Genomic DNA, 27,552 nt, shown 5'->3' with positions numbered 1-27,552 from the left:
TTCAGCTCACACAGCTTAAATGCTTGCAATGGCTCTTTGGTTGTGGTTGCCCGTCTTCTCCTTAACTAGCCTTCCCACTCTCACTATCCAAAAGATGTCTAGTTGACATAAATCTGAACTAATCAAATGCTCTAAGAAAGCTGATTTTAATGCAATAGAATACTGCTATCAATGTTTTAGAGTTTGAGAATGGTCATGTGACTCCTCGCATGAATTACAGGTTACTACTATGACCAGACTTTACAAGCTTCCAGACCTCAGGCAGGGCTAGGATTAATCCAAAGAAAAAAAGGTTACTGCTTACACTTATTGGTATTAACTTCCTTTTCATTATTTACTAAAACTAGAAAAAAAGTATTCTATAACAAAATGTATACAATATAGTAATTGTACAAAACATTAATTTAGCAAGATATTAATTACAGTCCTAAAATGAACACTCAACATATTTTTCACTGCCACTTCCATGAAAAGCTCAGAAAAAGAGTCACTGGCTAAAAAGTCACAACAAAAACAATTTAGGCTTTACGTACAACGGAAAAGGTAAATCTTCCACAATAACACTGCAGACGCAATCACTAAGAGGCTCTCCATGCTGCCGTGGTTTACTGGAATGTTCTTCAGAGTCCATCTTCTACAAGAGACATCATCAGCTTTCCAAGACCAACACTTGAAGCATTAGATGTAATACAAAATAAGGAGTTCTTTATTATTTATACAAAACTTGTACATTAAAAAAAAATTAAGATTCAATAACTCTGCTGATCCCCTGAGGAAGCTAAGAGCGTTCATGGGTCCATCAAAGAGCCCTCTGTAAATGTTTCAGTCACCAACCTCCTGGCCACAGGAACTAGGCCATTCACGTGGCTCCTTCACTGGCTCTGAAAGTTGACTTTCCCCTTCATTAGGCTCCGCAAGCAAGCCAGGGTTTCCTGGACAACCTTAAAGAACATTATCTTCTCTGGCCCAAGCTAGAGTATTTTATCAGTACACAAGTTGATTTTTATTTCTTGAACACTTCCAATAAACTAGCATAAGAAGGTTTATTACAACATATACAGATTTGATACAGTTTACAAAAAAAAAAAGCTAGATTTTTCAACTAAATAAAAATGTCTCTTAAGCAATTAAAGTTGGCTTAGAGAAATGGTATTTTTCTTTCAAAACTGTGTTTCTCCATTGATTTCTAAGGTCCCAGTCTTGCTTGCATTTGACACTCACCCTCATCTAAGCAACATTTAAGAGCTCTGATATCTTTAGTAATGAATACAAAACCCTGTGTTTCTTAAAAGCCTAATGCTGAAAGACATGTTATAGCCAATCTAGACAAACATTTATATTTAAACAAAAGGCCTCTCTGAACAAATAGCCTGCGGAGATAAATGCAGTGATTTGTTTTCCTGACAGAACTATTTAGCACGTTTAACACATTATTCTGTAGTGTGGGAATAAGTGTTTCTTCCCTTGAAGAAAACAGGTCCCCTTCTGAAGAATAATGCTGATTACCCCCCAAAATCAAAATAGATCAGCACCAAATGAAGAATTAATTTAAAAATATGAACTTAGCTCTTACTTCTTGAAGTTCTACATCCCAGACTTAATAAATTAACTACAAAATCAGGCGTTTCGTCAGCTATAGTATAATTTTAAAATCCATTTTCAATCGGCAGGGGTGAGGGAGAAAGTCAATTGCACTGATCACCATGAACTTCAAGAATTTCATCAAAACTTTTTTCCCAGCTTGTATTTGCCTTCAGAGGTGAGCTGTAGATTACCATCTTTGATGCTTTAACGTACAATATTCTTGTTGAAATCTTTCCAAAGAGCACAGCATGTAAAGCACTAAACTGTGTTCAGATCTGAGGAATCTGCATGGAAAGAACCTGAGACCTCTCTGAAAGAGTCAAAAACCAAGTGGTTGTCTCAGTGATCATATCTATTCATCCTCAACAAGCCAATGCATTGAGCTTTTTTAATTCACAGATTTTATGTTAGTCCTTTCGAACCCAATGCCCGTGTTCCAGTTCAGAACTGTCAAGCTATTCAAGCTGTCTTCTTAGTGCAAGCTCCTTGGAGGTCTTGTAAATTGATCTTCGACCTATGGTAGAAAATGACAAAGTAGCAATATATAAACATCAGGAATGTAGAATTTTAACTTGGGACTACAGTAGCTGAGTAGTAAGTTTTTACACTGCATATTTTTTGAAATTTAGGGAAAACATGTTAAATATATCTTTAGGTATTACCTGTTGTGAATCATATGACTTTTGACAAGATGTCCTGCTGCCAATGCTGCCATAAGTGACAATTCCCCAGCCATTACGGTCCCGCACACAATTCGGGCAAGCTGCCGGGCATTTTCCCCAGGATTATCTTTGCATGCTCCTTGAACACCTAGCATCTGTAGCCAGAGAGAGACACAGCAAGATTCACCCTTAAAATCATGAACAATTTCTTACTCAATCAACTAAAAACAGGGCAACTATAAATGGCATTAGAATAGAACTAGACTCCACTGGACGTACTAACTTTCCAAGACTTGACAGCCACGACTGACAGTGCATAACACCATAGCTAACATCATATTCACAGCCTCACTGGCAGTACCCTTTACTCAGTAGATGAACATTCATCTGCTCTCTTCATCTACTTTCTTATCTAAGCATAAGCTGAAACATGCCTATTTGGACACAATGGATTAGGCTGATATGACAAAAGAGTTTTGAAAAGACCAATTAAAATATAGAGGTGAGTGATACATAGTCTCAGCTAGAAAGAAAAACCCAGAGTTGGAACTAGGCGTGTGGACTCTATGCCTGATACATCATACCTGCAAACAGGCTTGCTGAGGTAGCAGGTTGGTCCCACCGCCCACCGTTCCTATCTCTATAGATGGCATGGTGCAGCTGATATATAAATCTTCATTTGTGGGGCCACTTGCTTCCATTAAAGTAATACAGTTTGAACTACCAACATTCTGTGCTGCATCCTGGAAAAAAGAAAAGAAAAAATCTACAATATACTTCTTTCACTCAGAAAGACGTAACAAGGGAAGTGGAGGCTGAAGAGCTCACCTGTCCACAGGCAATGTAGATGGCAGTGACAATGTTTGCTGCATGGGCGTTGTAGCCTCCTATGCTCCCAGCCATGGCAGAGCCCACTAAATTCTTGTTAATGTTGACCTCAATCATAGCGTCTGTGGTAGTCTTTAATACCTAGAAAACAGAGCTGTGTACATTTAGATGTTCCTCTAGAAGGTTCAGGGGAATGTTACCCAAATCTATCTTTCTGCACCTCCAGAAAACAAAGTTTAGATGTGGCCCCATTCAAGTTCTGTCCTCCATTAAAAAATAATAATTAAAAAAAAATCAGTAAAGTTTGTTCCTATGGATTAGATACACATAGGCAGGTGGCAAGGTACAACAGCCATCTTTGATGGAAAACACTGTCCCATATATTTAACTTTATTTAAAATGTTAATACTCCTTTACCCTAGTTTTAAATACAATTAAAGATGATTACAAAATAAAAAAGATAAGTTATCTATCCAGTCACTCACTTCTCTGACAACCTTGGCTGGAATGACAGCTTCACAAACAACAGATTTTCCTCTTCCCTCTATCCAGTTTATAGCAGCAGGTTTCTTGTCAGTACAATAGTTACCACTAACAGCTAGAATCTGCATTTCAGGGAAATACTCATGAAGTTTTGAAAGTGCTTTCTCTGTACCCTGTTAACAAGAACGCAAAACACACACATATTAAAATGCATGAAATATTCATCCTTATGAGAAGAATTTATTTGTATCTATGATATATTTCTAAGTGTAATAACTACACTTCAAAGAAACTGAGCACAAAAGTAACAGCTGTTTTATTAACCATCATAATTACTTTCTTGGTCAGGTATAGATTCCTAATGTGTTTCTTTCTCGGTAAGAAAACCAAGTTCTTTGTAGTCATTGTTGAATAGGATGTAGATAAAAAATGATAATGTTAAAAATACTCAATAAGGATACTTATATTTATATGTCACTGGGGAATGAGTAATAAATTCCATCTTCTAATTATTCAGCTGTTACCTAAAACCCCAAGTAATGCAGTCTGTAAAGAGAAGTGAGTCATAAGAGTTGATCTTGTGAGGTGGAAAGTCATTGAGCTTTAATATTACATAAAACACAAATAAGCTTTCCAATGACTTCCAATTAAATAGAATTAATTCAATTAACGACTCATACCTCAATAACCCAAAACATACTTATTGGCAATTTAAAAAATAATTTTATTGTGGTAAAACACATAAAATTTACCATCCTACCCATTTTTAGGTATACAGTGGTAAGTATATTCACACTGCGATGCAACAAATACCCAGCACTCTTTTTTTTTTAAAAGTTTTGGGATATATGCACAGAATGTGCAGGTTTGTTACATGGGTATACATGTGCCATGGTGGTTTGCTGCACCCATCAACCTGTCATATAGATTTTAAGCCCCACATGCATTAGGTATTTGTGCTAATGCTCTTCCCCTTGCCCCCAACCCCCCGACATGCCTCGGTGTGTGTTGTTCCCCTCCCTGTGTTCGTGTGTTCTCACTGGTCAACTCCCACTTACAAGTGAGAAGGTGTGGTGTTTGGTTTTCTGTTCCTGTGTTAGTTTGCTGAGGATGATGGTTTCCAGGCTCATCCATGTCCCTGCAAAGGACATGATCTCATTCCTTTTTTATGGCTGCATGGTATTCCATGGTGTATATGTGCCACATTTTCTTTATCCAGTTTATCATTGATGGGCATTTGGGCCGGTTCCATGTCTTTGCTCCCAGAACTCTTTTCATCTCATAAAACAAAAACTCTGTACTTACTAAATAACAACCACCCATTTTCCCCTTCCCCAAACCCATGATAACCACCATTCTACTTTCTGTCTCTATGAATTTGACTATTCTGGACACCTGATTCAAGTGGAATGATATAGTATTTGTCTTTTTGTGACTGGTTTATTTCATTTAGCATAAAGTCATCAACGTTTATCCATGTTGTATCATGTGCTATAATTTCCTCCCTTTTTAAAGCTGAGTAATATTCCATTTTATATAGACATATACATACACACACATACAAATACATCTAATTTGTTGTCCATTCATCCAACAATGAACACTTAGGTTGATTCCAGTTCATGGCTATTATGAAAAATGCTGCTACAAACATAGGTGTACAAATATCTCTTTGAGAACTGCTTTCAGTTCTTTTGGGTATATGCCCAGAAGTGCAACTGCTGGATCATATGGTAATTCTATTTTTAAGTTGTTGAACTGCCATACTGTTTATTGGCAATGCTCCTTGACTTTTGATAGGTTTATTAGACTGTAAACCCCACCTAAGTAGAAAATATCCTAAATTCAAAACGGACAGACGAACGGACGGGCAGACAGATGGATGAATGGAGTCAGGGTCTTGCTACATTGCCCAAGCTGGCCTCAAGCTCCTAGGCTCAAGCTAACTTCCCGCCTCAGCCTACCATGTAGCGAGGACCACAGGTATGTGCCACTATGCCCAGCTATTTTTTTTTATTGCTTGTAGAGATGGCATGTCACTGTGTTGCCCAGGCTGGTCTTAAACTCCAGACCCCAAGCAATCTCCTTGCCTTGGCCTCCCAAAGTACTGGGATTATATTGCTGTTCTTAAAGACGAATCTTGAAGTCTCTGGAAGAGGTCAGCTTCAAAGGTGGTCTCTTGACTAGATAAAGTTTTGAAATGTCAACACTAAGACTGTTCCCAGTCCTGAGTAAACTCAGGATATGTGTAATGCCAAGTCTAAATTAAATCTATCAAATGTAAGGAATACCAATCAACAAATGCCTGATTGATATAACATGAGTTATATCAATCAATATTTACCTTTTAATAAAAGTACTTTCAGATACTCTGCCTACACTTACCTTTGAAATCATGTTCATCCCCATGGCATCCCCTGACCTGGACTGGAAACGGATATAAAGGTTGCGTCCAGCTATACTTGTATGAAGTTTCTGTAGACGTGCAAATCTATAAATAAAAGATGCAAAGATTGTATTTTATTCTTTATTTATTTATTTATTTTTCTGAGACGGAGTCTCGCTCTGTCACCCAGGCTGGAGTGCAATGGCGTGATCTCAGCTCACTGCAACATCCACCTCCCAGGTTCAAGAAATTCTCCTGCCTTAGCCTCCTGAGTAGCTGGGATTACAGGCGCGGGCCACCATGCCCAGCCAATTTTTGTATTTTGAATAGAGACAGGGTTTCGCCATGTCAGTCAGGCTGGTCTCGAACTCCTGGCCTCAAGTGATCTGCCTGCCTTGGCCTCCCAAAGTGTTGGGCTTACAGGCATGAGCCACTGCGCCCAGTCACAATTATTTCTTAAACTTACACAGTTCACATAAAAACAAATGTGTTAGCTTGAACTATATTGTGGTTATCATTTGTATTGATTATGCTACTTTATAAATTTAATTTTCTTTATTTAAAGTAAGTCTATTATACTAATACTTCTCTCCTATCTGGAAAATCTTTTTTTCTAAGACAGTTCTCTCCTAGGCAAAGTAACAGTCTAATCAAAATTACTAGCTCACACTTTGTTTTTTTCTTACTAATTTACCTCTGTGGAGCTATTCATTTGAATCAAGATTCTTTTTTTCCCCCCAACCAAGCATAAATATTCCTTATTTTAAATGAATAGCTTTAAAGTTGATATTCTGTTATGTGCTCTTAAGGAGGTAATATGTTAACAATTATGTTTGGTAATCACAGAAAATGACACTGGTTCTAAAATAGATAGATATAAATGTACATACAAATCCACTCACACACCTGCTAGTGCTGTCAAATGCCTCCTTTATCACTGCGAACCCTTCAGATGTTTCGAGCCAGGCTTTCACTTCTGCAGAGTCACAAGCACGTGGAAGACGCACAACTGGGCCACGAGTCATCCCATCTGCAAGGACTCGGCTGCTGGCACCTCCACCAAGCTACACAGTATATGTTAGAGAAGCAAGCACATGTTACCCAAAAACGCTCATGCTTGACCCAAAAGGTATCAACTAATTGTCCTTAAAACTCTTCTCATTGCCTTGCCCATGATGTATTTTAAAACTGGCAAATATATAAATGCCAACTTACACCTATTGCTCTGCAGCCTCTATTGGTGCTGGCCACAAGACAACCTTCTGTTGTTGCCATTGGAACCTGAAATTCTTTTCCATCCAAGCAAAGGGGTCCTGCTACTCCAACAGGGATGGGCATATATCCAATAACATTCTCACAACAAGCTCCCATCACCTACAAGGTAAAGTCAGGCACCAAATGAAAATCTATATAGTAAAATGCACAAAACTCATCTCAGCTTGTCATTAATAACTATCTTCAAACATAATCCTTTAGTATGTATTCTTTTTAAACAAAATTTTTAATTTACCTTTAAAAAGTGTTTAAAATACTAAAATCTTTGAGTAATGACTGTAAAAACAGGAAAAATATTTTTGTTTTCTATGACCTACATCATAAGCAGAATAAAAAATTAGGGTAAAATGATTTAAAAGGAAAATGTTTTATAAAACTATGTACATATACAAAACTAATCAAGAAAAGAAAAAGATTAAAAACATACAAAGCAAACCTCTCTTAATCAAGAAAACAACATACCAAGGAGTAATTATAATCCCTGTAAGGTAGGTACTGGAGAGAAGAAGGTTCTGAAAGCTTTTTGGAAAGTAACTGTCTGCGAATAGATACACCACGCTCATGAGTTTCCATCAGAGTTTCCAACTTGTAGGCTGGGATATGCTTAGCATTGACTAACTGGATGATCTCAGCATCACTAAGGAATTTTGCACCTTTCTAAAGAAATGGAGAAAAAAATGAAATTGGGGTTAGAGAGAGAGATGAAACAGAAGGCTTGAAAGACTATAGTTCATGTTATAAACCATTTAATACAAACAATGCTAAGCTAAAATAATGTAATTTTTAAATTAAATCACTGTAGTTTTTAATTAAAAGATACCTCCGGGGCCGGGCGCGGTGGCTCAAGCCTGTAATCCCAGCACTTTGGGAGGCCGAGACGGGCGGATCACGAGGTCAGGAGATCAAGACCATCCTGGCTAACACGGTGAAACCTCGTCTCTACTAAAAAATACAAAAAACTAGCCGGGCGAGGTAGCGGGCGCCTGTAGTCCCAGCTACTCGGGAGGCTGAGGCAGGAGAATGGCGTAAACCCGGGAGGCGGAGCTTGCAGTGAGCTGAGATCCGGCCACTGCACTCCAGCCTGGGCAACAGAGCGAGACTCTCAAAACAAAACAAAACAAAAAAAAAGATACCTCCGCAAAATAACAATTCATTTAATACAAAAAATGCCAAACAAAAATAATATAAATACCATATCATTAGATTTTACAATACAAAGACAGGCTTGCACTAATACACCGTAAAAAAAAAAATAAATGTGAATTTAGCAAGGTTTCAAGTGTGTGTCAGATGTAACAGCTATTGTTTAAACTCTAGTAAACTTTCTATTTTTAATATCCTGAACAGGCAAGATATTCACATGGTTTAAAAACTAAATATTGGCCGGGCGCGGTGGCTCAACCCTGTAATCCCAGCACTTTGAGAGGCCGAGACGGGCGGATCACAAGGTCAGGAGATCGAGACCATCCTGGCTAACACGGCGAAACCCCGTCTCTACTAAAAACACACACACACACACAAAAATTAGCCGGGCGAGGTGGCGGCGCCTGTGGTCCCAGCTACTCGGGAGGCTGAGGCAGGAGAATGGCGGGAACCCGGGAGGCGGAGCTTGCAGTGAGCTGAGATCTGGCCACTGCACTCCAGCCTGGGCGACAGAGCGAGACTCCGTCTCAAAAAAAAAAAAAAAAAACTAAATATTAAAAGAGATATAACAAAAAGTCTTCATCCCATCTCTGTCTACCATCTGCCCAGTTCTTTGCTAACTACACATAAATAGGTACCGCTATTTTATTGTGTATCCATCCAGACTTTTTTATGCATGATTATAAATACACACACACACACACACACACACACACACACACACGCACGCATATATATGGGTATAAATTCACACAAGTGTTGGGCCAAACGGTATGAACATTTATAATCTTATAAATTTTTATAATTTTTACAACTTTATTAATTTGAATTAACACTGTCCAATTGCCTTCTCACCACCAATGTAAGAAAAGACCTTTCCAGGTTGGGGGCAGTGGCTCACGCCTATAATCCCAGCACCTTGGGAGGCCAAGATGGGCAGATCACCCAAGGTCCAGAGTTCGAGACCAGCCTGACAAACATGGAGAAACCCCGTCTCTACTAAAAATAAAAAATTAGCCAGGCGTGGTGGCACATGCCTGCAATCCCAGCTACTTGGGAGGCTGAGGCAGGAGAATCAACTGAACCTGGGAGGCAGAGGTTGCGGTTAGTCAAGATCACGCCACTGCACTCCAGCCTGGGGAACAACAGCAAAACTCCTTCTCAAAAGAAACAAACAACAACAACAAAAAAAAAAAAAAACAAGAAAAGACTTTTCCCGACAACCTCAATAGAGTATGTTATTAAACCCTGGGATTATTGCCAATCTGATGAGTGAAAATATCTCAAGTACAATTTTAATTTGCAGTTCTCTTAGGATGAAGTTAATCACCTTCTCACATTTTTAAGAGCCACATGTACTTTTTTCCTGACAATAGACTGATTATATTATCTGCTTTTAAAAAATTAGATAAAAATTTAGTCTCATCAGTTTGCAGGAGCTTTTTATATATTAGAGATTAGCCCTTTAGCCTTAAACATAAATTGCCAATATTTTCTCTTGGTTTATTAGCTGTCTCTTGACTCTGCTTGTGGTGGTGATATACATACATATGCATACATACATATATACACACACATTCACAGTCACCACCTTCCACAAAACTGGTACCAGTAATTCAATTTTGTGACTACTACCTGTGGATTTATTCAAGGATCTTCTTTGCAAACACTAATATTAGTCTAATTTTTCAAAAGAATAGTAAGATAAACATTAGCTGGTGTATGTATTGTCAATGAAAATTCATTCATTCTCTTAAAGTTTACTGAGCACCTATGAAATCCAAAGCCTTCTCAAGACATGGACTTAGCCTTCTAAGAGCCTGATGTCTAATAATGGAGATATTCATGTAAATATGATATAAGCAACAAAGTACAACTGCCATTAAAAATGCACAGTCTCTATATAAAGGATGCTTCAGAAAAGAAAGGTTACTTCTGTTTGGCGGAATTGAGATAGATTTCATAGATGCTAGCATTTGCCCTGAAGGTGTGAACACCTGGAGATGGGGAGGCATGTCAGATGACAAAAACAATAGAAACCCAGAGTTGGGAACTGCGTTTAAAGAACAATGACTAAATTCAGCTAAAAAGTATATGATTAAAGAATGCAGGCCGGGCGTGCAGTGGCTCATGCCTGTAATCCCAGCACTTTGGGAGGCCAAGGCAGACAGACCACTTGAGGCCAGGAGTTTGAGACCAGCCTGGCCAACATGGTGAAACCCCATCTCTGCTAAAAATACAAAAACTAGCCAGACATGGTGGCACATGCCTGTAATCCCAGTTACTCAGGAGGCTGATACACAAGAATCACTTGAACCTGGGAGGTGGAGGTTGCAGTGAGCCAAGATGGTGCCACTATACTCCAGCCTGGGTGACAGAATGACACTCTGTCTCCCAAAATAATAATAATAAAAAAATAAAATTTCATTTGTCAAGTATACCTCAATAAAACTGGTGAAAAATTGCATTTTACCAATAAACATATTAAAATATATTTAAAAGAAAGAATTAACCATATTAAGCAGACATGGATGGAACATGATTATTTGCATGAAAGCATGAGTAGACTGATATGGTCATGTAGGTAGAAGACCCTGTTCAAATCTCAGAAAAAAAAGCAAGCTTCCTCATGGGTATCAAGCTTACAAAATAAAACAAAAACTTTCTTGTATCTTTGAAACTTGTCTCTGTGTTAAACTCTTTCTAGGCCTCAACACACCTATGAGAATACAGTAGTCGCTCATCTCTATGATAAAACAGTAATAAACTAGAAAGAGTTTTGACTCTGGAGTCAGAAAATCTTGGACCCTGCTATCAGCTTTACCATTTCCTAGATGTACTACTTGGGGAAATTAAACATACTGGAACCTCAACGTTCTCATCGAGAAAACAGATAATTCTACCTACCTCTCAAGATTGTGGGAAATAAAGAAAGAAGATAGTATCTGTTAGTTATGTTACACGGTGCCCAGAACTTAGCTGTAGTGTTCAGCAGATACTAGATTTTTCTTCCTTGAAAAAGCTCCTTTGTAATGAAAACTGCCACGTTGGAGTTTATGTATCATCCTCACCTCTGCATTCCCAAGTATCTGCAGACATTCTTCGTTAGGCCGAGGTTCCCCGGGAAGCTCAATTTCAGGTTCCTGTGTCACCAGTACTGACGAAGTATCGAGTAAGGAGGCGTTACCAACCACAAATGTAGCTTTGTTTGGGGTATCTGTTTCAGCCACTAAGGGTTTTATAACCTCAACTGTTCAAGAGATCAAAAGAAATCTCACAACACGGCACAAAATTTTGAAAACAGACTATTTTTTGAAGAAGCAATGAAGGACTCAAAGTGAAGAGAATAACAAGTTACCTTTTCTTTCTCGGTTTATCCCTGTCTCTTCCTCTATTGAATCACACTTCTGGTTATTTCTGACCAGCACAGGTTCACGTCTACAACAGTTGTCTGGGACTTTCTTTTGTGTCACTACAGGAGAAGTGATAGGGTTTTTTAACGAGAGTGTAGATTCTGTCTCTGCTTGTTCAAAGAAGATGTACTTGACAGCCAGAAGGAGAGCTAAACTTAGGGTAATAACTTGTTCAATATCCATGCTGATCATTCTAAATAAAAGAAAGCAAATTAAAATATTATTCAGAAATGTAAAGGACACAATCTGAACTTATATTAGCATAGAGTACTATGATTAATATATCACAAAGTAGATATCAGTTAACTTACTTAGAGAGATAAAATTGCCAGAGGGAAACACTTGGTTCAATTCTCTTAGACACATTTTCATCCAGTCCTAAAGAAACCTTAGAAGTATCTGCTGTACTGTTTTGAGGAGAAGGATCAGCTATCCAGCGACTGTGAGCATGAACAAGAACCAAGCCTAGAGACTGAAATAAAATTTTAAAAATAATGTATCCTCTGCATATCAACAGAACTTAAATTTCTTATCCCTAGCAAATGGACAACCAGACATTATCTCTCATAGCTTCCTCTTACCATGAAAAAGAAAGCCCCAAGCTTGCTATGCAACTAAATAAAGTAGTGACCCCACTGAACTACTGAAAACATCCCAAAGAACAGGCTTTCAAAGGGAGATAAGGTGGAGGAACTTAAAAAGTTTGCTTAGGAGAGAGGGGCTAATAAAGACCAGGAGCCTCAAAGAAATGAACACATTAAGAAAAAAAGGAAGAAGGGGGTGCAATATCATCGAATGGGCCAAAAATTGTAGAAAATAAGAAATCTTAAAAGAATGAGATTGGAAGTGAGGATACTAAAAGGAGAAGAAAACTATGTCATTACCATAATCATCTTGACCCTCTGAGTTACAGGATTTGGCTTATTTTCTTCTTCTTCTAAAACTCGGGCAAAATGGCTGAGCTGCCAAATTGGACGACCCTCGCGGCTTTCCCGAGAAAGCTACAAATTAAGTCAGTGTGACATTAGAAGGTACTGATTCTGTTCAGGTAAACTGAGGTAAGCAGAAATATTACTCTTCTACTAGTGCCATATGTAAGAACTGGTCTTACCTCTAATACCAAGGACACACAAGCTGGGAAAAAAGTCATGAACACGAAGTAGTTGGCAAGAACTGACATGCAGCCAAAGCAGCACATAATTTCAAGCTGACGAACCCCTGGTTAGAGAAAAATTAAAGATATAACTAGTAAAGTGTGTGTATTTTTGATGCTGCATGTATCACAAGGATATATTTGTCTTCCTGCAGGCAGACAAATACATGAAAATATCAATACACTAAGCTCCTTGCCATTTACTGGAAACAGAATTAGCAACTCAGAGGTGATGCCAAGCCTTAGGGAACAGCAGGAATAACCACAGAACTGTAAGTCCCTCAAGGGCAAAGCTCTTGCCTTCTCCCATGTCCCCAATATCACAATGCCAGGGAGAATCGTAGTGTTTAATACACAACTGATAAACATATGTGTTTCCAACTCCTTTTTGTCAAGCAGTAGTGCCTTGTTATGAAATATGGAGCGTGCAGGCTACTCTAACGGAGCAAAACCCCAGTTACACTATTGATTTAATCCCACTTGTTAGGAGAAAAGCAATTTGCCAATTAACCAAGGATTTTTTATATAAGTAGAATATCCTGCCAGTTATGCCAGTCCTGATATAAGATCAAAATAATTATTTTTTGTGTACCAACAAACTCTAATTTCAATATAACCTCTATGATGGCTACTGAAGTTCTTATAATTTTGGTTATTTCATTGATCTGTTTGGAAAATGATATAATACAAAATGGCAACTCAAGATTAAAAATTAACAAACATAATCCACTACAAAATGCTTAAGGTATCATTTGGTAATCTCAAATAGAAAACAACCGAATTATAGAGGCTAGAAGAGACCTTAGATTACCACCAAATCCTTCTCTCTCACTTTACATATGCTCTCACTTGAACATAATAAAAAACATATTTCTGATGTCAAACATAACAATGCTTTGAAACATAAATTTAAATTGTCCTATAAAAACTGCTCACAAAAACTCAAAGTTGTATTTTATTTCCTAAATTTTAAGATATCATTTGACTGACTAGAACAAGCATATATTGTATATTTTTAATTCCACAATTACCCTCAAATGTGGAAATTCAAGAGGCTACACAATCACAATAACAAAAGCATTATAAATCAAACTACATTTTAAACGGCAGCTGAATATAATCTTTTCAAACTTGAGGCCATCGAAACCATACTTGACCAATGCTTTCCTGACTTGACTATCTACTATTTCTCTCTGCACAATATTCACTCATGTTGTTGCCATATGCTCTCCAGGCATTCTTCCTTACTTTGTCCCCAGATAAGTCTCTCTATACACAAAGAAACAGCACCAATCCACATGCATCCAAGAAGCTAAGACTTTCTACTTTTTGTACTGGCTTTTTCAAAGGGTTACTTCCAAGTTAATATGTATTAAATCTGTCCTTTTCTACCCTAACCCAAATCTCTATTTACACCATTTCTGTATAGCTGTAAATGTCTCACTGCCTTCTCCAACCACAAATCTAATCACTTCCTTTGTCTACTTTTCTGACCATATCATGACAAAACTCATCGCCCAACTGCTTTTCACATCATTATTATTTCAATGAATAACCCCGTGGTTTCATGGCCCAACTATTACTTCCTGGCGAATCCTCTTCTCATATATTCTTTTGTTTGAATAAAATCATACAAGTACATTTTCACCTGATCAACATTTTTTCTTGAGTGTAGTGCTGGTTACATGGCTATGTCATTATCAAAACTCATAAAATTGTACTCCCAAAAGTAAATTTTAAGGTAAGTAAATTTTTAAAATTAAAAAATATTTTATCTGCTAAATAAAATCTTTGTTGAATAAAAGAAATAACTAAATAATAATTCACTCTCAGAAACTTAGAAGCAATATTACATTTTTAAAATACTATCCACTGAAAAGGCCTAAACTAATGACAGTAATTTACACCCTTAAAAGTTAGATAATTTACTTCTGAAAGAATGAGGCATCTCACTGAGGGCTCTAAGGTACCAGGAAATACACAGTAGTTAACTAAGTATGGTCTTTACGAGAAAGTCATAAAATATAGTCCTAATGATTAGGAGACCTTCACACACCATAATATATTCCTTCTGGCAAATTTCCATGCCAGGCTGTAATTTTTATTCCACATAATGAAGTCCTATGTTTGATATTAGTATCTAATTCTCTACTATCCAAATTAAGAATGAAGAAACATGTGTTGAAGCTAATGCTGGGTGCTTGCTGAGATGTACTGCTTACTACTGGATAATATTTCCAATCACCTTATTAGGTGAATCTTACTCAGATCTGTCCAATTCCTGACTCTTTTCTCCCTACATGATAATTAAAACACAAAAAACCAAGTCACCAGTTGAGTCTAAGTAACAGCAGGGCTTGGAAGGTGTCTTCCAGACCAACCTTGGAATGCAATGTTGGTTAAAAAACCAAACAAAAGAAAGCAAATGAACAAAAATATCACAAATATAATTAAAAATTTTAAGAGTAATTTAAAAGTCAGAATTTAACAATAAATAATACAAATCCAAGATGTTCTTTTTCCTCTTTAGTGACATACCTATTTTAAAATATGGCAAAAATTGCTTACAAACCTGACATGGTACCAACTCCAATCACAAGACATTCAACAAGAGCATCGAGGGTAAACGTTGGACCTAAAATTGCCATTCCACGAGCAATATTTTCCCTTACTTCATCCTAAAACGGATCAAACATATCAATGAGGGCAAGGGACAAAATAACTTTTTTAAATGTTAGAGCATCCTATGGCTTATATTAATATCAAATTACTATTCAAAGAGTAAAATATACAATATGATAAAACTAACAGGTATTCAAGATAGAAAGTGTGATGGTATTATGACGATTTAAAAATGAATTTTTTTTTTCTTTTTTGAAATGGAGTCTCACTTTGTTTCCCAGGCTGGAGTGCAACATGCAATGGCTCGATCTTGGTTCACTGCAACCTCCGCCTCCTGGGTTCAAGCGATTCTCCTGCCTCAGCCTCCCGAGTAGCTGGGATTACAGGCACCCACCACCATGCCCAGCTAATTTTTGTATTTTTAGTAGAGACAGGGTTTCACCACGTTGGCCAGGCTGATCTCAAACTCCTGACCTCAGGTGATCTGCCTGCCTCGGCCTCCCGAAGTGCTGGGATTACAGGGGTGAGCCACTGCACCCAGCCAAATTTTTAAAGAAGAACATATAGTGCCCTGATTCCCTTTCCACTGAATAAGATATTTCTTAGGAATATTCCTTTGAGGTCGCGCATTAACTCTGTCATTTAAATCCCACATAATTAAACCCTAAAAAATTCTATATTTTTGCCTACCATGGCAGAAGCTTAGTTGCAAATTTTTTATGAGATCATATTAGTATTAATAAAACCAAACTCATTTCCTTGTTAACATGTTCAAATGACCATACACATTTATCAATAAATGATCAGGGCAGAATTGTGTACTATTTTATACTCAAAATGCTCTGATATAATATTGTTAAAAAGGTTAGGTTCTTCAAAGTGACTAATGAACATTAAGAAGAAACTTAAAATAGGAAATAACGCTAGTGTTAATTTAAGGGGTTTAAAAATAAGTCTGACCAGGCACGGTGGCTCACATCTTTAATCCCAGCACTTTGGGAGGCCGAGGTGGGTGGATCACTTGAGGTCAGGAATTAAAGACCAGCCCGGCCAACATGGCAAAACTCCGTCTCTACTAAAAACACAAAAATTAGCCGGGGATGGTGGTGCACGCCTGTAATACCAGCTACTCAGGTGGCTGAGGCTCTGAAGACTCCCTTGAACCCAGGAGAAGGTTGCAGTGAGCCACGATCTCGCCACTGCACTCCAGCCTGGGCGACAGTGAGACTACATCTCAAATCAATCAATCAATCAATCAATCAGCCCTGGGGTTCTCTTCCATTAGATCCTGTTCTGCTCTCTGATGTGTTTCACTAGGAAAATACTCTTATTTACCCAAAAATTATTACCATAATTTTTGAAAACTTTCAAAAAGAAAAATGGAGGCAATTCAAAATTCCAGTAGCTACAGAATCATAATTGAGTTGTTAGATAAAGGGGACTGTTCCTGGGGCACTTATAGAGACCAGTCTTGGGACTTGAGAATTAAACTTAAAACTTTGGGCAATTCTTAAATCCTGGACTATGAAGAAACTATTAATCCTTCCTATTAATGTAAACTGAAAAAAAGAATACTATTCACACTGCTATCTTATAAATAATACTTACCTGTGAGTTGGAACTGAGGGCAAACTTTGCTAATGCACTTGCTCTGGAAAGGTCAATCAGAAGTAGGAAAAAGGGCAAAGCTTCACTGGAAAAGAACAAAATGATCAGATAAATTTAATGAGAAAAAGTATGATTTTAAAAAAATTCTTTTTAGAACAAAACCTTTCCCCCTCTATATTGTATGATCCTGTAGTATGTGTACCTTTCTGCAGACAAAAAGGTATACCCTATATTTCTTTGGTATCCTCAAAGCTAAACATAACAGTTGCTCAAAATATTTGTTAAAAATATTTTTAATGTTAAAATGCAAGTATATTTACATTTAAACACCTTTTGGTAATTTTGTATCAAAAGATCATCCTTGGTAAAAAGTACCTCCTTGGATTACCATTAGGGAAAAAAAGTAGAATATATAAAAATTTTCATTAATCACCACCTGTGGAAGGATAAACTAAACAAACTCTCTGGAAACTAAATTGGCAATGACAGCACTAAAAAGCTCTTAAAAAAAAAAAAAAAAAAAAAAGCAAAGCTCTAAAAAAAGCAAAACCACTGTCTCACTCCTAGGAATGTATCTGAAGAAAATGATTATGAATATGAACAAAAATGTAGTTACAAAAACATTTATCACAGTTGTTATTAATGAAAAAAATTAAATAACCTAACAGTCCAACATTAGATGATTAATAAACTACAAGATGTTTAGACAGAAGAGAATACATATAGCCATTACAAACAATTTAGTTTAACATTAAGGACACAGAGGCCGGGCACAATGGCTCACGTCTATAATCCTAGCACTTTAGGAGGCCAAGGCAGGCAGATCACTTGAGGTCAGGAGTTGGAGACCAGCCTCACCAACATGGCGAAAAACAGTCTCTACTAAAAATACAAAAATTAGATGGGCATGGTGGCAGGTGCCTGTAATCCCAGCTACTCAGGAGGCTGAGGCAGGAGAACTGCTTGAACCCAGGAGGTGGAGGTTGCAGTGAGCCAGGACCATGCCATTACACTCCAGACTGGGTGATGAGAGCGAAACTCCGTCTCAAACAAAAAAGGACAGGGAAAGATGTTGATAAACTATTATTATGCATAAAGAAATTATAAAACAATATATATGATGTCAGATATTTTCTTTAAGTATAAAAACAGTAGAAAAGGATATATGCCAAAATGTTAATAGTTAAGAAAATTAGCTAATAGTAAAATTATACAAAAAAATTCCCCTTATTTTCTTAACTTTTGAAAATGTGTGCCTTAGCAGCATGGGGAAGAAAAGTTTTTTAAAATGTATTTTGACAGAAAGTATATTTAAGTTTTAAATACTTACTTCAAGCCTGTCAATTCTTTGTCTAAGAAGTGAATGACAACTGTACTGAATACAAAGCTTGAGAAAATTGTGAAGAGGCCAGCAATACCTAAAATGACAAAAGTTCAATACTGAAAAACTTTTATCCTTTACTACACAAATAATAACAGTCTCACACAGTATTCTGAGATAATACTAGTTTTCTCCAAATTATTAAGGTCTCAAATTTCAGAATGTCTAACTGCCAATAATAAGGAAACTATTCAATGCATGCAGCACACTTTCAGCAACACACATATTTCCAAATACATGATTTGAATGAACAGGTTTATTTCTACAGCACATCAAAAATCTCATGACACCAGAAGTTAAACATGTAAAACTATTACCCAAAATGTATTTTGATCCAAGTTGACGTAAATTCTGGAACTGGAAGTAAATATACAGGATTGCTATGCATCGTGTTATTGTCAGAATTATAATGTCACTGCTCAAAACATCCTAATAGGAGAGAAAGAAAAGGAAATTCCAATAGCTCTGACTTTTAAAATAAGCAATCAAAACTAAGAATTTTTATTTTGCATGTGCAATTCATTTATATATTGTCATGAGAACATAAATGTAAGCACAATACAAGTCCAATAAAAATATCAAACATGCAAATCAAAAATTAAATCCAACTTTTAATCAAACCACTGTGGTAAGTCAATACATCACTGCAATTTTTTTTTTTTTTTTTTTTTTTTTGAGACAGGGTCACATGCTATTACCCAGGCTGGAGTACAGTGGTGCAATCACAGCTCACTGCAGCCTCAACCTCCCAGGTTCAAGGGATCCTCCTGCCATGGCCTCCAAACTGGCAGGACTACAGGTGCATGCTACTACATCCAGATAATTTTTTAATTTTTTTTTTTTTTTGAGACGGAGTCTGGCTCTGTTGCCCAGGCTGGAGTACAGTGGCGCGATCTCGGCTTACTGCAAGCTCCGCCTCCCGGGTTCACGCCATTCTCCTGCCTCAGCCTCCCAAGTAGCTGGGATTACAGGCGCCCGCCACCACGCCCGGCTAGTTTTTTGTATTTTTTAGTAGAGACACGGGTTTCACCGTGTTAGCCAGGATGGTCTCGATCCCCTGACCTCGTGATCCACCTGCCTTGGCCTCCCAAACTGCTGGGATTACAGGCGTGAGCCACTGCGCCCAGCCTTTAATTTTTTTTAAAGACTTGGTCTTACTATGTTGCCCAGGTTGTCCAGGCTGGTCTTGAACTCCTGGGCTCAAACAATTCTCCTGCTTTGGCCTCCAAAAGTGTTGGGATTACAGGCATGAGTCACTATACCTGGCCCACACTCATTTTTGACTATTAGTTACTTATAAAAGATGTATTTCTCAAATAAAGTCAATTACACTCATTTGTGAAGAGAACGCAAAATAATAGTATTTCCAGTGCATTCCATATAAACAGAAATTTGAGGTAAGTTCCTACATACTAAAGATTTTACTCGGCCGAGCGCGGTGGCTCACGCCTGTAATCCCAGCACTTTGGGAGGCCGAGGCGGGGGGATCATGAGGTCAGGAGATCGAAACCATCCTGGCTAACACGGTGAAACCTCGTCTCTATTAAAAATACAAAAAATTAGCCGGGTGTGGTGGCGGGCGCCTATAGTCCCAGCTACTCTGGAGGCTGAGGCAGGAGAATGGCATGAACCCGGGAGGCGGAGCTTGCAGTGAGCCGAGATCGTGCCACTGAACTCCAGCCTGGGCGACAGAGGGAGACTCCCTCTCAAAAAAAAAAATATATTTTACTCATAACTTTTAAAAATTATGTGGTCCCTAAAGGGACCATATAAGGACTTAAGGGCTCTTTAGAAATTGAAAATGTAATTTACTTTAGTCAATATCAAATTAACTTCACTAACCTCTTCAAACTTTGGACATTCATAATTCCAACCACAGATCTTATTGTTACCAGTAAACATGTTCATGGACATCATGCAGATGGTCAGTGTCACTGTTCCCACTATGACTTCCCAGGGATGGGAGGCCACGAAGAGGCCATGCATTCGAAAAAGTCTTGACAACATTGTAGATACAGAATCCGTGGATCCTGGAAGGAATATCAAGTGTGAACACTTAGTATACAGCTCATTGTATTTCTAGGAAAAGATTTTAAGGAAGAGTGTGCTATACAGCTCACTGTAGTTTTAGGAAAAGATTTTAAGGAAAAGTATGCTATAAACCCTGCTTTGTATGCACAGTGTCCTATACATATGACTATTTGATACTGTTCCTTATAATTCTGGAAAATAATTATAAAATTAAGAGAACTATGTTATTACTTCTTCACTCAAACAATAAATCCTTTACTACTCACTGGCAACCAACTTTAAAGCAGCCATTTCTTTAAAATTATATGAATTCAAACATTTAAGATAAACTTGACCTTATTACCTGAGCCTTGCAAGTAGAAGAGCAATCAAGCAGAAAACACAAGTGAGAAACAGCTATTCACATTTTCTAATTACCGAAATATAAAATGCATGTTAAGTATCTTCTTCATCATCTACATTCTGATTACACAAAAGGTAAACACCAAAGAATCTACTTGTTGAGTGTCCTGCTATAAATCATGTTAGTTTATAAGATCCTCAAGGGCAGGGACCTCTTGTACTTTTTCATTCCATAAAACATATGGCAGAATGTCACTAGCAAAAGGATGTTTAATAAAACCTTCCTAACATTGCTGTCAACAGAAAAAGTCTTTTCTGATAGATGTTTCTACATTAATAAAACAGGGTAAGAATTTTGCTGTGGTGGCTGCTTTTCTTCTAGCAGAATCATCAACAATAGTGCTAGAAGACCAGTAGAAAAGCATTAGACATGAAAAGCTCCCAACTTTCACAACTAATCAAAAGCTAGAACAGTAGTAGAAGAGGATGACTGGCTGAAGTATCTGTATATGGCATTCAAAAAAATTCCCAATAGAACACATAGAAGATTTTGATCTAGTGACTACCATGACTAAATTTCCTGTTTGCTAAATACTAATTCTGATATTCTATTTTGAAAAAATCTTATATTACCATTGGTCTCCACAAATAAACCTACAAGTCTTACTTCTTTCACTGAAATTAATGCCTATGATAAAGCATATTAGTAACCCGCAAAAATCAACAAAAAGACTTTAAAAGTAAGCTCATTAACTGCCACACTAGCAAGAATTCAAATGAATCTCACATTTAGTAATAACTAAGAAAGTGATTCATCTGTTGAAGACAGACTATAAAAAGGCAATCAAGTAAGAGAAAGAAAGCATTTATCTATTTATAAAGGGTTGGGGAAAGACCAAAAAAAAAAAAAGAGTAGCTTTAAGGAACCAAAGCAAGTATCAAGTGTCATCTCTCACTGCATCACTCCATGTTCTCTACATTTCAGCCATACCACACCACTAGCTGAATAGTTTTCAAACCGTTGATCCACAACAACTGGATCAATTAGATCATGACATCAATTTCGTCAATAAGAACATTTTTAAATAAAATTAAATAGAAAACAATATTATAAAAAATAGCTGTTGGGTAAGCCAGGTAGTATGGGTAGGTATTATTTCTTAAAACTATGTTTCAAGAAACTATCCATATATAAGTGTGTGTCTGGGCTTTTAAATTAACATGTATTTCCTACCGTGGGTCAGTTTTAAAAAGCTGGCAGTACCTAAAGGAATATAAATGTGGCATGTACCTGCCTGTGTTTACTCATGCTTTTTCAGCCTTCCACCCTGAGTCTTATTCATCAATTTACCCTCCAGCACCTTGCACTCACACATAGCATTGCTCAACAAATGCTGGCTTAAATTCTTAAACTATAGTAGCATGTGTTTTATGACACATCTTGAAACAGATCTAAAGATGACTTTTTTTTAAGGCACCTAGATATGGATGTAACCCATGCCCTCTAGTTTAAGGCTAAATGCAGAGCATTCAGGGAATATATTAATGGGGTATGGGAAGGAGAAACATTTTACATACAGGTTGAGTATCCCTTATCCAAAATGCTTGGGACCAGAAGTGTTTTAGATTTGGGATGTTTCCGAATTTTGTAATATCTGCATTACATTTACTAGCTTAGCATCCCTAATCCAAAATCCAAAATCCAAATTCCAAATACTGCAATGAGCATTTCCTTTGAGTGTCAGGTTGGTGCTCAAGAAATTTCAGATTTTGGAGCATTTCGGATTTCAGATCTTCAGATTAGAGACAGTCAACTTGGAACTATCCTGGAAAACGTACAACAGCAACAAAATACTTTCTATTAAATTAGCAGGTACTTGGACTTAAAATATTGGAAATCTTTAATCAAATCTTAGATTTGAACCCTACTTAATTATAACCAAAAGACTCACTAAAAGTAAAAGGCTAGATTTTCATGATGGTATTCTATCACATAATTTCTGTCTTACATTTAAAACACAACTCTACCAAGTGTTCTACAGGATCAACTAGCATCGAAGTTCCAGAAAGTAAATTAACTATGTGTTTCAAAATTAGGTCAAAATTATTTCTAACTCTCTTTCCCTGCAAAAAAACACTTCAGCTCAGATTTTTCCTCATTATGCCAATCAGATTCCATTATTATTAAAAAGTTAATTCATTTGAATTAAAATCTTAGCTGCAACCCTGTAGGAACACTAACTTGTGAACAAATTGGTTTAACATCATAAACCCATAATTATACATTAGACACATTATGTATTCCCTCAAAAGATTTTATGTGGCATTGTAATTCTGGGACTTTTTTCCCAGGTGTAAAGTCATCTTTGCAATATTCAAGGAAAAAAATTACACATGACCCTGTCAGCCACCCCTACACACAGAAAACCCCACCTATTTGGAAACAAACAGAGCAATCTTATAAGGGTGTGTCAAAAGCAACCATAATTATAAACAATCTCATTTCTCATGACATCCTCCCCATTGCCCTGTGATTATGCAAAGCATTTACATGCCATAGAATCCAATCTTCCACCTTCATCAGCAGTTGCAAATGGAACAAGCAGGCTACAGGATAGCTCCTGCAAATTGAGTTGACAGTATTTATGCAACACTGCAATAAAAATTAATTTCACTTAAAGAAACAAAACAAATAGGCAAGGTATGCCTTACTTATTCAGACTAAAAAGTATGCTCCAAACATTTTACAGATTCTTTAAAAGAATGGATAATTCTTAAATGTCAATCCAATCTGCTACAGAAACCACCTACCATGACCAACTGCAGAAAAGGATGTTCTGGCATCCTACTTCCTCCTACTCAGCACTCCGCCTGCATTGCACATTCCAGTATTTGATTATATACTGTCTTACAGTGTTCTCAAATTAATTAAATGTGTACATTTTGTCTCTTTGAAGGCAAGAACTGCGTCTTATATGGCAGTCATTTTCAATCCCAAGAGGATCTAGCATTCTGCTGCTCAAGCTGGTATTCCAGAAAGAAGGAAAAAAAAAAAATCTTGCACTGGCAATCAGGAAACCTGGATTCTATACCCAATTAGCTCACATTCTATTACATGCTGTTTTTATGTCATATCTCTTCTCTTCATTCACTTATGAAGCTAGAGCTCCAAAGTTCTCTGACAAAGATAAGTATTAAATGGAATCATACGAAACTGCTATTTTTGTAGGTTAGCTGAATTTTAAATACTGGCAATTTCACAGGGGTCAACCTAAGTAGACCACGTGATTCCATAATGTGGCTATCTATAGTCTAGAAACTAGACCATAAAGGAATAATACCAAGAGTGTGTGCATGCAGGCATACTCACTTATCTTGAAATGGTTATCCCAAACACCTGACAATTTTCATGTTAATGCTGTAACCTATGTGCAATTTTGTTTAACCTTCATGTTACTAATTCCCATTTGTCTTGACCACCAAGTTTATCGTAAGTTCTGGAAGAACACTACAACAAAGCAGGCCTGCAAAATCCAGTTTATGCCCAAAGTAATGTCCAGGCCTTTGCTAGATTATCTCTAAATTGCAAAATGCCTTTCATTGCATGGAGACGAAAATAAATTCATAAGTAAACAAAAAGTACATTCTCTACCTTGTGGGACGCCGAAAACATGCACATTTAGTATAGCCCAGAAATAAATGTTTCCTAGGACTCTGCAGGACCATGTCTAAGAAGGCATATCCTCAAATCCTGAAATATTTCAAACGACTACTTAAGAATGAAGTACCTCGACCTCCTCCTACTGCAGAAATTAACTGTTCTATATTTTTATCTCCAAGATACATTTTTCCTAAAAGAACATCAGCACCAAGGAGACTACGCCCCTTACCAAAAAAAAAAAAAAAGAAGAAGAAGAATCTTTTGAGTCCTTGTGCGAATCCCCACGTTGGGTTCCGCATCCTCTCAAGCCGTTCTCCTGTAAATAACCGGACACATCTACACCAATCCACGGTTCTTTATGGCTCTAAGTTAGTTAGCAGCATTTACAGAGATCTTTCCCGTCACGTAAAAGAAAGGAGCTAACGAACAGCAGCTCCTGGGCGTGAATGCCCGGATCCAGCAGGCGCGCTTCTCCCGTCTGCCCTGCGAGCTGCCAACCCAGAAGCCCCACAGACCCCTAGCATTTCTCGAATCCAGGGGCCTCCGAGGTCACCCTGCCTGACACCCTTTCTGCCCCGATTATCGCGACAATGCAGCCAGCACTGCCTACTTTGAACACGGCCGATGAACGCGGCTACGCCCCGCGGGTCCACAGATGATGACCGCAGTCACCAAGAGGCCAGACCGCCGCCCGCCTCTCAAGCCCAGTTCGGGACCCTGGGTTCCTCCGGCACTGGTGCCGGTCGCCGCTCGGCCTGCCGGGCCTCAAGGACATTCCTTGCAGTCCCCGCGGGTCCGGGCCGCCACACCAACAAAGCGCAACCGCAGCACCCTCCAGGTCCGCAGGAGCTGCCGGCAGCCACTTCCCAGGGCCGAGGGAAGCTCCAGAATTGCCACCAAAATAGCCCAAACCCCGCTCCCACCCATCTCGCCCCGCTCCCCGCCGCCCCGGCCCCGCTTCTCGGCCACCACCCGCCTCACCTCCAGATCTCACTAGAGGCCACCAAACCCCGGCGCCGGTGCTCCGCCCGTCTCCAGTCAACGGAGACACGGAGCGGAAGGAACACTCGCCTTACGCACGCGTGGAGCCGGACGAGCCTTCGACCAATAAAAGAGGATCGTTCGATTGTCTAGCCAATCGCCTGGGGGCTGCTCGGCCTGACGGCGCTACGTCACGAACGGTCGCCTTAACAACCGCCCACAGCTCTCTGCAGGGCCAAGAACAGGCACCGCACCATCTCTCACCACGGCCCGGCCAACCAATAGCCGTTCGAGTCCCAGCAGTAGGGCCTGCCTATTGGCCCTAGAGCCGTGGGGGCGCAAGCATGGCAGCTGCCTAGGCGAAGGCGATAGGGGACCTGGCGGGTGGAGTGTCCCACAGCCCCAGGGCCTGACCCGTGGTCGTCCTGGCTGTGAGAGTACAGTGGGAGGCAGTTATAGGAAGCAGAATTGAGCGTGAGGGAAAACGCAGGGTCAGGTCGATGACTGAAAGCTCAGTTACTAGCGCGGGAGAGATGGAGGGAAGTGGAGGCGGCCATGAAAAAAAGAGGAGTATAAAAAAGGGAAGGTGGCAGCGACGGGCACCTCAAACCTATAACTGGCCGGTAGCCGAAACCAGCGGTTTCCCGAGATTTACCCGTTAGTGTAAATGGCTCCGGTTACCTGCATCTCTCTGTCTCGTGTAGGACATCCATTGCATGCTGGATTCTCTCTGAAATGTGCCTCTCCTGCGTCTTCTCTGCGTTCCTTCTGCTCTCCACCTGGTGCAGGGCTTTATTATCTCTTACTTAAAACAGTGCAATAGCCTCTCCAAACTGGTCTTCCCAGTCTTAGACGCATTCACTTTCCAACCTCTCCTGCACAACTCCCACACGCAGTATGTGGCATACTACTTCCTATTATGCCATAGACCCAGATCAGCGTTTCTCATTGTCTACTGGATTAAAGAAAGAACCTGTCACCACTAATATGGCCCCACCATACATTTCTGACGTATCTCTACTTTCCTGTGCGAACCTTACAGTTCAACCAGGAGTAACTGGCCCTTCTTCAGTCACACTCAGTACCTTTTTACCTCCCTGCTTATGTTCTCTTTGTTTACCTTGGATATGCCTACCCATTTAAACTGTTGAGATCCTAAATATCCCTTAAGGGCTTTTTCATATACCACCTCCTTTTCTAATTCCCTCAAACACATCATCACTGCCGACCTTGAAAACCCATAAAATTTCCGTAATATTTTTTGACTTGCCTTACTATCGTATGTGGAAATGTATTAAGGACAGGAATAGTATTTCACTCAATTTTTAAAGCCCATATTTTGAAACAGTACCAGGAAAACACTAAACACTCCCTAGTTTTAATAAATGATTATAGATTGTTATAATCCTTATATAATAGGTATTATTCCCATTTTACAAAACAGTAAAAATTAAAGTTTGTCAAGCAACTTGCTGTGGATCACATAATGAGTAAAACTGGAATTTGAACCCAGATCTAATGCTTACGCTGGTTCTACTGTTCCCCACTGCTTCCGTGTAAGACCTTCATTCATATCTCTTTACCAAATGTTGTGCCTTTGAAATGCTCATTATGTGGATTACACTGTGGTTGGCATGGGAGATATAGTGACAAACATGACAGATATGGTGCCTGCCTTTATGAACCTTGCACAGTAAAGAGAACAGGTGAACTACCCGAAGATTGCAGTGTTCTCTTAGCAGCCTTGTCAAAAGAGAGAGAGAGAGAGAGAGAGAGAGAGAGAGAGAGAGAGAGAGAGAGAGAGAGAGAGAGAGAGAAAAGTGTATAAGTACCAAGAGCCTAGAAGCTGTCATATTTTTAATGCTGCTACAAGTCTCAAGGGCCAAATATCTCAGAAGTTACTGAATGTACACATGCCTACTAATGTAATTCAAATAAGGACTATAAAGCTGTTACCAAAACAGGCTTTAGCCCAAGATTTAGAAATTTTCATTCCCAA

General features: G+C 38.6%; 1 protein-coding gene across 3 annotated transcripts; it reads right to left on the bottom strand.

Annotated features, from left to right (window-relative positions):
* Positions 1 to 309: 309 nt before the first annotated feature.
* On the bottom strand, positions 310 to 25,633 carry HMGCR (3-hydroxy-3-methylglutaryl-CoA reductase). 3 transcript variants are annotated; one of them, XM_045393868.3, is made up of 20 exons: positions 25,183 to 25,633; positions 20,381 to 20,568; positions 18,856 to 18,967; positions 18,488 to 18,575; positions 17,158 to 17,242; positions 15,500 to 15,605; positions 12,886 to 12,992; positions 12,659 to 12,775; positions 12,086 to 12,246; positions 11,720 to 11,967; positions 11,433 to 11,611; positions 7,681 to 7,875; positions 7,159 to 7,317; positions 6,850 to 7,007; positions 5,943 to 6,048; positions 3,560 to 3,730; positions 3,075 to 3,215; positions 2,831 to 2,989; positions 2,247 to 2,401; positions 310 to 2,098 (listed from the first exon to the last, which is right to left on the bottom strand). In XM_045393868.3, the coding sequence occupies exons 2-20, from the start codon at positions 20,543 to 20,545 to the stop codon at positions 2,044 to 2,046; spliced, it is 2,667 nt and encodes an 888-aa protein (XP_045249803.2). In that variant the 5' UTR covers positions 20,546 to 20,568; positions 25,183 to 25,633; the 3' UTR covers positions 310 to 2,043. The 3 variants fall into 3 exon arrangements, with proteins under 3 accessions (XP_045249803.2, XP_005557235.3, XP_005557234.3); XM_005557178.5 differs by having other exon boundaries at positions 25,549 to 25,633; XM_005557177.5 differs by having other exon boundaries at positions 25,554 to 25,633.
* Positions 25,634 to 27,552: the final 1,919 nt, after the last annotated feature.

The sequence above is a fragment of the Macaca fascicularis genome, chromosome 6 (genome assembly GCF_037993035.2).
Source record: "Macaca fascicularis isolate 582-1 chromosome 6, T2T-MFA8v1.1".
Classification (NCBI taxonomy): domain Eukaryota; kingdom Metazoa; phylum Chordata; class Mammalia; order Primates; family Cercopithecidae; genus Macaca; species Macaca fascicularis.
The sequence above is the reverse complement of the archived record's forward strand: the minus strand, read 5'-3'. Positions and strand labels throughout refer to the sequence as shown.

What these genes read in the sequence shown, in the direction of transcription:
- HMGCR (XM_045393868.3), bottom strand. Translation starts at nt 20,545, where the DNA reads ATGTTGTCAAGACTTTTTCGAATGCATGGCCTCTTCGTGGCCTCCCAT. An exon ending in TGGCAATTTTATCTCTCTAA is followed by an intron (nt 11,968 to 12,085) that starts GTAAGTTAACTG and finishes TCTTTTATTTAG; the next exon opens with AATGATCAGCATGGATATTG. An exon ending in GAGGCTGCAGAGCAATAGGT is followed by an intron (nt 7,008 to 7,158) that starts GTAAGTTGGCAT and finishes TATACTGTGTAG; the next exon opens with CTTGGTGGAGGTGCCAGCAG.